Source organism: Elaeis guineensis, chromosome 8 (genome assembly GCF_000442705.2).
Source record: "Elaeis guineensis isolate ETL-2024a chromosome 8, EG11, whole genome shotgun sequence".
NCBI classification, from domain to species: Eukaryota; Viridiplantae; Streptophyta; class Magnoliopsida; order Arecales; family Arecaceae; genus Elaeis; species Elaeis guineensis.
This window is the reverse complement of record NC_026000.2, coordinates 12628579-12638635: the sequence shown is the minus strand read 5'-3', so window position 1 is coordinate 12638635 and position 10057 is coordinate 12628579. Positions and strand designations below refer to the sequence as shown.

General features: G+C 37.6%; 1 protein-coding gene across 3 annotated transcripts; it reads left to right on the top strand.

The window, feature by feature from the left end:
* Nucleotides 1-843: 843 nt before the first annotated feature.
* Nucleotides 844-9166, top strand: LOC105050135 (protein KINASE OF THE OUTER CHLOROPLAST MEMBRANE 1). Of its 3 annotated transcripts, none has more exons than XM_073262250.1 (5): nt 844-1192; nt 4193-4562; nt 4683-4774; nt 4872-5345; nt 8075-9166. In XM_073262250.1, the coding sequence occupies exons 2-5, from the start codon at nt 4197-4199 to the stop codon at nt 9024-9026; spliced, it is 1884 nt and encodes a 627-aa protein (XP_073118351.1). In that variant the 5' UTR covers nt 844-1192; nt 4193-4196; the 3' UTR covers nt 9027-9166. The 3 variants fall into 3 exon arrangements, with proteins under 3 accessions (XP_073118351.1, XP_073118350.1, XP_010928334.1); XM_073262249.1 differs by having other exon boundaries at nt 4164-4562; XM_010930032.4 differs by having other exon boundaries at nt 4160-4562.
* The last annotated feature ends 891 nt before the right edge of the window (nt 9167-10057 follow it).

The following is a 10057-nucleotide window of genomic DNA, read 5'->3' as shown; positions in this document are numbered from 1 at the left end:
AGTATGAGTTGTCTTAAGGCACTTTTGCTGTCAAACCTTCTAGTTCGTCATAAAATTCAGTACGTAAACATGCATCCAATGAGGGGATGAGAACATCTTTGCATGAGACTCTCAAGGCATCAATGAAAGGTAAATGGGAAGCTGCAAACTAGACAAGTATTCGTTATAATGATGTTGTCTCTGTCAAATTTGTAATAAATTAATAAAAATATTTATATTTTATCGACTGCCGTATATTCATCGATTTTTATAATGATATCTCATATTATTTTATTATTTTTTATTTTTAATTAATTTATTATAAATTTAAGATGATATTACCGTTTCAATGAATATTTACTTCACAAACTGATCCAGCCCCACACGCACCACGTCACGAGGCGTAAACAGCGAGGTGCGAGGCATCCTCCCGGATCGCGCACCGTCAGTGTGCGTCGACACATATTTGTTTCCAAAACCTTCAAATATGTACGTGGCACGTTGCGGCCCCCATCCGACGTGGCGCAACCAGGGATTTTAATATCTTGGAAACACTGCCCAGGTCCACGATACAAAAGCCACAGACGTTGATAAACACACCCTTCCTTTTCGACAAAATGCTCTCCAGCTCCTCCCACCATTGCCCCAGTCACGCTTTATCGAGCAACGAACAAACGGATCCCGTGGGACCTCTCACCCCTCACGACGTATTTAATCACTTTTAAAGTATTTATTTATTTTGCCGTGACGTGACATTAACTAATAGTCCTTAAGGAAGAAGATCATGGAGAGTTAGTAAAGTGGAATATAATAATAATAAAATATAGAAAAAGGCCGTTTATATCCGCCCCTAAGGAGAAGGTCCTCAAAAAATGATGGCTTCTTTTGCGTTAAAAATAGCGTCGGATGGTGCGATACCCACACACGCACCCTGAGTAACCAAGAAGCGAACATCCACCTCCTCTTCCCCCCGCGCCCTGGCGCTCCTTACATAAACAGAGTCCACTCCTCTTCTTCCCTTAGAAGAAATCATCCCCTCTCCAAGTCTTCCCCCTGCTAGTCCTTCTCTTCCTCGCCTTCTTCTTGATGGACGTCTTCGATTATTAGTTTCTTTCTACGAATCTTTTTATTTATTTTTGTTTTTCTATATATTGCCGATCAATTCGTCGACAGCACTTGGAAGGAATTCGGAAAGGGAAAGAATCTATTTTAGGTGAGGCGAGTTTGTTGTTCCGTTATGTTATGTGATGGATTGCGTTAGTTTTTGCATCTAAATTTGATCCATGCTAGTAGATTTTTTTTGCTTTCCTGTTTGCCTTATTTTTTATTTTTTGGGTGTGATCATCTGATTGAATTTATTGTGTTGCCCATTTTGTAGTGCATGTTATGTTTTTTTATTTTTGATGAGTTTTATTTTACGGAGTGGTTGTAGATTGTCTGGAAATTTCTATTTGGAGATGGATTTTTTATTTGCCTTTATGATTCTTATTTCGTAGGGCCTGTTTGGTGTCGCTTTTATCTTTTTATTTTTAAAAAAATGAGAACACAGAAACCGAGATAATAAATATAATTGTTGCAATTGTTTCTTTTTTTTTTTTTTTTTTCCTAAAGTCATTTTTAGAAAATAAAAGTAAGAAATCCTTATTTTTAATCTTCAAAAAAAAAAAACTCATGTTTTTTTTTTTTTTTTACCATCATTGCATAACAGCCATCACTTTCATTGCTGCCTCCACCATCATGACTGCCACCACCATGACATTGGATAATGGTAACATCCATTTATTAAAATATATATGGTTATGGATCAGATATGTGTGATATCCATTTTTAGTTTCAAAAATAGCAGATATGAATTGGAGAGTTGCAAATTAGTGCTTTCTTTATTTGATATTTGTAATACATGTATTATCTCCAACATAAACATATATAAGCCCAATACAAAAGTATCTTGTGATAAATCGATAAAACCAATTAAAAATGTCATCCATCAAATTAAACAATATAAAACTAATGCATAATCAGCGTTGAAGCCTCAATACATCATTACAGGCAAAAGGAAATATATTTCTGATCATAGACTGTCATACCATTCCATACCGCTCAGTATGGGGCACACTAGGTAGGACCGGCAGGACACTCAAGTTTGGATCGGAACAGATCCTATACCACATTATACCGAGGTGTGTACCGATCCGCACTGAGGAGTTTCGACCCATATATACCAAGGTGCACTAAACTAAAAAGTGAGAAAAAGGATAGAGGGCTGTTTCAATATGAGATGCACACCATATTATACTGACTGTGTGTTACCAAACTAATAAGGTACTAATACGATACCCGGTATCGAGATTGTGGACCTTGTTTCTGATAGTTGTCAGCTCTATCTGTATCTAGATATTACATTTAATTTTTATATGCATGTCTGGATCTAGAGGAGGAATTATGGTCAGGTTATAACTGATCTGTTTCAGCCTTATGTATAGATCTTGAATTTTATCTTGTGTCTGGAGAAAATTGGCAGAAACAAAAATGAAAAAGTAGTTTTAAGAGGAACATCTTAAATATGTTACCTTTAGGTTCTCTTGGCTCTGCAAATTCCCCTCTTCATGTCAATTTACCAGCTTTCTTGATAAGCCACTGTGGGTGTTAGTGGTATGCTTAAAGAAAATCAATCTATCTATCTATATGTCTTAGAAGAAGTTTGTAGGACAATCGTTTCCAGTGATCTTCATGAGAGAAAATTGTTGTTTTGTTTGGAAGCCTCTCTTTCTTTTTAGTTTAATTATTTGCTGCTATTTCTTTATGTTATAAATCGAACCGATGGTGCTATTATGCTGATATATTTTTCCTATCTTCTTCTTTTCTTCTTCATAATTTACTATGTGATTAAATTATTGCTTAAAAGAGGTGTTTTTGTGCCTTAAAGCAAAAAAGCACTTCCCCAAAAAATGAATGTTTGTTAACATTATATGAAAAGTGCTTCCACAAGAAGAAAAGTCAAAAAAAAAAAAAAAAAAAAAGTGCTTTTAGGAGAAGCTAGATAACCTAGCTACTGGATTTTCCTTCTCTTTTTATAAAGCAGAAGCAACACCAACCACGCCCTAACTTTGCTTCCTAAATAGGTCTTGCAAGATTTTCATAGACTGAATTGTTTTAATTGTATGTACTGGTGTTAGATGGAGTGGAAGTTGCTACAATGAGATGGCTTCTGATTGGCTATGTGACATAAGTTATGGTTGTTGCTTTACTATATGTTGGTCAATATTTCATGCACTCCTAGAGGCACTTTAACCAGCTTAATCAGTTTAACTTATATGGCTTGTTTGTTTGAGCTGGTACTGAATTTTGTGACAGGAATGGCACCGACATCTATGATGGGTTTTCATGTTGATAGTTATTGGACATGAGCGTGATAAGTTTTTGAAAGGATGGGGTTTTAGATAATGATAGATGGTTTCCTGGCATGGGATTTATTGAATTATCTTGCATGGTGTAGTGCATCACTACTGCCATTAACAGATTCTTTTTTGGCTTGTCTTGGCTAGAGCAAGTTCATATGGTGCAATAATATGATGTGTGTGCTGTTTCAAAAGCAGAGCTCTTGTTTTCTGCTTAACACCTGTCTATGTGTTCATCATTGATGCAGCGCACTGCTTTTTTTTTTTTTTGCTTAACAAGAGAAAATTTATTCAATGAAACTAAAATAATAATGACAGACATGCTTCTTTCTGCAGTATGAGAACATAATTGAGATGTAAGCACCAATGTTACATCAAGGTTTGGGTACCATCACATACTGGCTGGTATGGGGCTTGCCGTACCGACCCAGTAGGGTATACTGACCAAGAACTGTATGGCCGCCACTATTGATTTGAAAACACAATCGCAAAGAGATTCAATTCAAGAATTGGTTGTGAATGTAGGAATGACCTTGGGTTCTCCATCTCACATCCATTATAACTAGAAATCAGCATTCTCATTTAACACAGTGTACTCACTCATGTCCATATGAAAGACAAGTGTAGCATCTGTCATGGTTAATGTAAATTCGCCAGAGGTTTTTAATTAAACTTTGTCATAGTTTGCTTGTTCATGCAAATTTCTTGTCGGATTTATGTATTATAACTTAGATTACCTTTGTGTAGTGTGAATTATGGACTATTGTGAATCATTTATTCAGGTAGCCTTTAAAGGTCATACTTCATTCAACTAGGAACATGGCTGGAAAAGCTGCTGCATCTCAAGCTACTGAATCATTTGAATTCATGTTGTTTGAGGGAGATCCAGATCATCTCAGAGCAGTGGTATCTACGCCAAACCAAATTAGCCCATGGATTGATCCCAGTGCACTGAAATTGACACACCGCATAGGGCGAGGCCCATTTGGTGATGTGTGGGTAGCAACTCATCATCATTGTACCAAAGATTATGATCGCTTTCATGAGGTTGCTGTCAAGATGCTATATCCTATAAAAGATGATCAGCTTCAGCCTTTTTTGGTCAAGTTTGATGAAATATTCTCCAAGTGCCATGGACTACAGGGTGTTTGCTTTTTGCATGGAATCTCAGTTCAAAATGGAAGGGTAAGTAAGTGCTTACATTTGGGCTTATCTGCATGTCAGATGCTCCAAAAGAGGAATTTTAGTTCTGTCATCGAGTTATAGTATAAAGTCTAAGGCTAGCATCTTGAAATGACTTTCCAGGTCTGCATTGCAATGAAGTTTTATGAGGGATCAATTGGTGACAAGATGGCTTGTCTCAAAGGTGGAAGGCTTGCACTGTCTGATGTTTTAAGGTGATAATGTGGATTTAACATCAGGGCTGCTTTCTAAATGAATTACAAAATTATGTGATTGAATCCTTATCATGTTCTGGCATCTTTCTTTCCACAGGTATGGTGTTGATTTGGCTCAGGGAATATTGGAACTCCACTCAAGAAGAATTCTAATCCTCAACATTAAGCCCTGTAATTTGCTTCTCGATGAACATGACCATGCAGTTCTAGGAGACTTTGGTATCCCATCATTATTGCTTGGACTTCCATTGCCAAATTCAGATTTGGTTCAGAGGCTTGGGACACCAAACTACATGGCTCCTGAACAATGGCAACCAAAAGTTAGGGGCCCACTTTCTTTTGAAACTGATTCATGGGGGTTTGGATGCAGTATATTGGAAATGTTGAGTGGTATCCAGCCTTGGCATGGGAAGTCACCTGATGAAATCTATCACTTGGTTGTGATAAAGAAAGAAAAACCAGACATTCCAAGTGGCTTACCGCCTCAAGTTGAAAATGTCCTTTATGGATGCTTTGAGTATGACCTCCGAAATCGCCCTCTAATATCAGACATTTTACATGCATTTCAAAGGTAAGCATTAAAGCTACTTTGACCTCTCATACGCATTTTCCATGCGAGGCTTCGTTGGTGAATAAAAGTGCAGACATTGAAACTTTGGCACTAACATTTGCTTTCATGATTTGCTGAGAGATTTTTAGACTAAATACCAAGTACATGCTTGTATAAATTCCTCTTCATATGAAATTCAATCAGCAAGTTCTTTACAGCAAGTTTTAGATTATGGTTGGAGATCTCACCATTTCATCACATTCATGCAGTGTTAATTTGATTGTGCAAAAAGTATTATACATACCCGAGAGCTGAGTTATTTTTCTTTTTTCTGTTTTAAATAAATGGAACATGTTCACCTGGTTTTAAAGCCCAATTATTATAGATAACCTGTAGCCACTTCTCTTTTCATGGTTCATGATTTCAAGGAATTTGATTTTATGTGAATTTATTTTGGTGCTGGACCCTTCAACATGATTCTTTTCATTCTTTCTGGATGATTTTGAAAGTCTTTACATGTACGAAAGTAATTTTTGTCAAAGAATTTTCTTCTTTTGTTTTTGAAAAAAGGTAACATACTCAAGTTTACAAGAAAAGCAGGTCCATGTCACCTAGGTGGTTTATCTCTGACAATGATGTTAATGATGCTTATGTGAAATATGTGACTTAACATTTTAAAATGATGAAGTGGACATTTAAATTTATCATTATGAAGGAAGATGTTGTTTTAGCTTCCCTACTATGAGAGTTTGGCATGGGAAGATTTGTTGGATGAGAATTCCATATTAAGATAGTATGTCAAAGGAACGATGATTTGATGAGGAAACTTTTTTAGACAACTATGACTGGATATATATGAGACTACATGTGCATTAGGTGTTGATATCATGTATCAGAGGAAGTGAAGAGATGGCAATGCAGCACTGTGTGGACTGGAGAGAGATTTCCTCTTGTGCCCCCAACTAGAGTTTGTTGCATATGAAGATTCATGGTAAGGATAGAAGATGCCAAGGTAGTGAAATTGAATTTCCTGAAGTAAATAGTAAGAGTGGAAGTTTTTATGTGACTATCAGGAAAAACAGTAGATGGTGAGAGATAGGATGATGAAATTAGATGTTAGCATGTGAAGATGCCCAGAAGTAAATGGTGAGAGTGAAAATAATTATGTGACTACAGGGAAAACTGTAGATGATGAGAGATGGGATGATGAAATTAGATGTTATATATGCAATCCCATCATGATTTAACCAGAGCACTTTCACTTTTATCTGATTCTATAAGGAAGCAAATTAGAAAATTTATTGTGTCATTTATGATGTGTTGTCCAGCAGCTGTTTTGACAACCTATGCATCAGAGAATTTAATATGGTACAGACATGTCCGTACTGAGGATGGTTGCACCTGAAGAATCAGTTTTCTGGCAGTCACAGAAGGTGGTTTTGTGATTGTCACAAAGACTGCACCATATTGTTGAGCCACTATATATGCGTATGTTTTGTGGGATAGGCTGAAATGATGTGCAGATTCTCTTCGATCATGAGAATTTAACTAAAGGAAAAGGATATTCCACATTTCTATGATTGTAGCAGAAACAGTGACATTTGAAGGTCAAGGGTTCAAAACCTGGGTATTGCTCCAAAAATAAAAAACTGATATTTGAAATTGAACCTTCACCTTATGCTAATATTTGGATTGACCTCCAGCCATTCCAGTTCAGCCTATATAATTATCTTGGACAAATTCTCAGCTTAAATCTTTCAAAAAGGGATTGCTGTTGCTGAGTTCTGTCTGAAGTTTAGTGTAAAAGAATTAGCATGAATGCCTTTTGGACTAGATGATGGCATGCAAATATGGAGGAGGTATTTTTTTTGTAATTTAATGGATGCTAGTTCATAGCTGCTTGAAACGAAGCAGGATTTTAGCTATGAAGTTTTCCTGATTGATTGAGGTGCTTGTCTTATAGTTCTGTGGTTCATTCTCATATGCAACCAACCAGCATTAAGCAACCAACAAGCCTTAAGCTAATTGTAGGTAGCAGCCTGCAGGTCTCATACGGTTGCTATATACTTTTGTCGCGATAATATTGGATGAGTGACGCAGCCTGCAGCTGAGCTTGACCATATCTGGTGATGAACTTAAGGTTTCAATCTTTTTTCCTCAGGCATCTCTCATATGAGGGTTCTAATTATGGAAAATATGGTTAAGACTACTGCACCGCATGCTACATTTTAACTATCAAGAAATTGTGTAAAACTATGCCACGCATCATTTTGACTGTTCATTATATGATAAAGGACGCTTTCATTTAAATATAATTTGTTGTAATCGGGGAACTGTTTCTTGTTTATAGTAGGCATACTACATTTGTAGAGATTTCATCTTTTCTTTCTTTTGCGATGAGTTTTTCTATCTCATAGAAACGATCTCATTAATTTGGCATGATAATCATGTACAATACAGTATCACTGTCAGAAGCATGTTGATGGTTTCAGTAAGAAAGCAATGAATATAATTTAGAGCCTTGTTTCGTTTTCATATTATACCAGTCACACATTATTTGAGCATTTGGCTATTTTCTCCTAGAGCATTGGTTTGATTGATATCAATGTTCAATACGGATCTCATTCTTCTGAATTTGTACATGAATAGAAAATTGCATTTCCTATAAAATGTTCAGATTCTGTCTTCTCTGATATTTTTTGTTTAGTGCTGCATCTTTAAAGCAGTAAATTTGCTATATGTCCATTCAGCTGCAAGGATGCAGTTTCCAGTGATAGCAGCTGGGGTGATTCCGAGAAGCATGTGGCAGACAGATCAAGCCATATCGGTTACACTGATTGGTCCCTTCTAAAGGACCACCTTCAAGTAGGTGATGCTGTGTGCTCTAGAAAGACTAGAAACTCCTTCAGCTCAGAAAGCATGGAGATCCTAGAGGGAACCGTGGTTGGCTTGGAAAACAGTGTGGATCATGATGGTTTTGTGCTTGTGAGAATCCACGGATTTCGTGATCCTTTCAGGGTGCACTCTTCTACAGTGAAGAGGGTGACCCATGGTTTTGCTGCTGGTGACTGGGTACGGTTGAAGGAGGAAACCAAGAAGCAGTCTCCAGTTGGCATCCTCCACAGCGACGAGCGAGATGGAACAGTAACTGTTGGTTTTGTTGGGATGGAAACTCTCTGGAACGGGAAATATTCAGAGATTCAGATGGCAGAGACCTACTGCGTCGGTCAGTTCTTAAGGCCGAAAGATACTGTATCTAGTCCCAGGTTTGAGTGGCCACGCAAGAGAGGTGGGGAATGGGCCACAGGCAGAATCTCACAGGTTTTTCCAAATGGGTGCCTTGTCGTCAAATTTCCTGGCAGACTTCGCTTTGGAGAAGTCTGCAGCTTTCTCGCAGATCCTTCCGAGGTGGAAGTGGTGAGCTTCAGTACATGCCAAGGAATGATCAGTAAGTACCAACACCTTGAGGATTTCCATTGGGCTGTGAGGCCATTGGTTATTGCTTTGGGTTTGTTTACAGCACTGAAACTGGGATTCTTTGTGGGCAAGAGTATGGGGAGATCAAGGAGGAAGAAAGGTTTTGGCATCTCAGGGCAGGGAGAAGGGCTGCAGCAGGGTGGACTGAATGGTAGTGATGCAGCATGGCTACCACCAGCCGTGGCAAACATCCTCTTCAAAGAAAGTGTTGCTCCTGCTCGATAATTATCCAGGTTCAACTGACTTGAAACTGTGGATATGCTGGTTTTAGTTTCTAAAACAAACTCATGGATGTACAGACGAACTTTTCTTGATTGCTATATATATATATATATATATATATATATATGTGTTAACCTTTTCATCTTTAAATATCTTTGAGTTCCGGTGATGATCCTGGCAGTCCATTTTTATATACTATGCGACTTTGATTTCGTTTTAGCTGTATTTATTGTTTTAATATTGCTTCATACTCATTCTAGCAAGAATCTTCTCTAATCCTTGAGAGCCTTAGAATTTGGTCTTCGCACTCAGCCTTTTTTTCTCCCTGTCACGTGATGGACAAAGGTGAAAAAAAGGAAAGGGAATTAATTCGATTAGGTATAGTATTTGTAGTCTTTTATGAATCGATATCTGTTTGGTGAACTTGATCCTTTTCGGCTGCTCATAGCAAATGGGCCCATTGATGACCTGACCCAATCCTTACCCAATAAGATCTAACAAGACCCTTTCTTTATGATGCATGGGTTAGGTTAAGATCAAAGATTAGACCGAATTAGAATACTGGCTTGGGTTGGGTCTTATAGTTTCCTAGATCCAATCAGGCCTGTATGTCATCTGGGTCTAATTTGGATCGACAAAAGAGCTACCCAATCCAACGGGGACCCAATCCGACCCAACAGAGAATCAAAATCATATAAAACCTCCGTCCCCTCCTCAAATTTCTTTCCCAGTTGGTCAAATGAATCTTCACCTAAACTAAACCCTCTATGTTCATCCGGGTAACCCAATCTCCTCTCACCTACTCTTGGTTATAATTAAGCATTCATCTAATTTGCTGAATTCCTATTTACAATGTTCCCAAGATTAGTAGTTTATATTTCTTAAAATTGTGTTTTATAGACTTGTAGGTTCGTAATTTCGGTACTGATTCTATACCAGCACCATCTTGGTACAACATTAATATATATCGTACAGCGCATTGGATCAGCATGTTAATAATTAGCATGCTTCCTATTCCACGTATCGATTCATGC

What these genes read in the sequence shown, in the direction of transcription:
- LOC105050135 (XM_073262250.1), top strand. Translation starts at nt 4,197, where the DNA reads ATGGCTGGAAAAGCTGCTGCATCTCAAGCTACTGAATCATTTGAATTC. An exon ending in GCACTGTCTGATGTTTTAAG is followed by an intron (nt 4,775 to 4,871) that starts GTGATAATGTGG and finishes TTCTTTCCACAG; the next exon opens with GTATGGTGTTGATTTGGCTC. An exon ending in ATTTTACATGCATTTCAAAG is followed by an intron (nt 5,346 to 8,074) that starts GTAAGCATTAAA and finishes ATGTCCATTCAG; the next exon opens with CTGCAAGGATGCAGTTTCCA.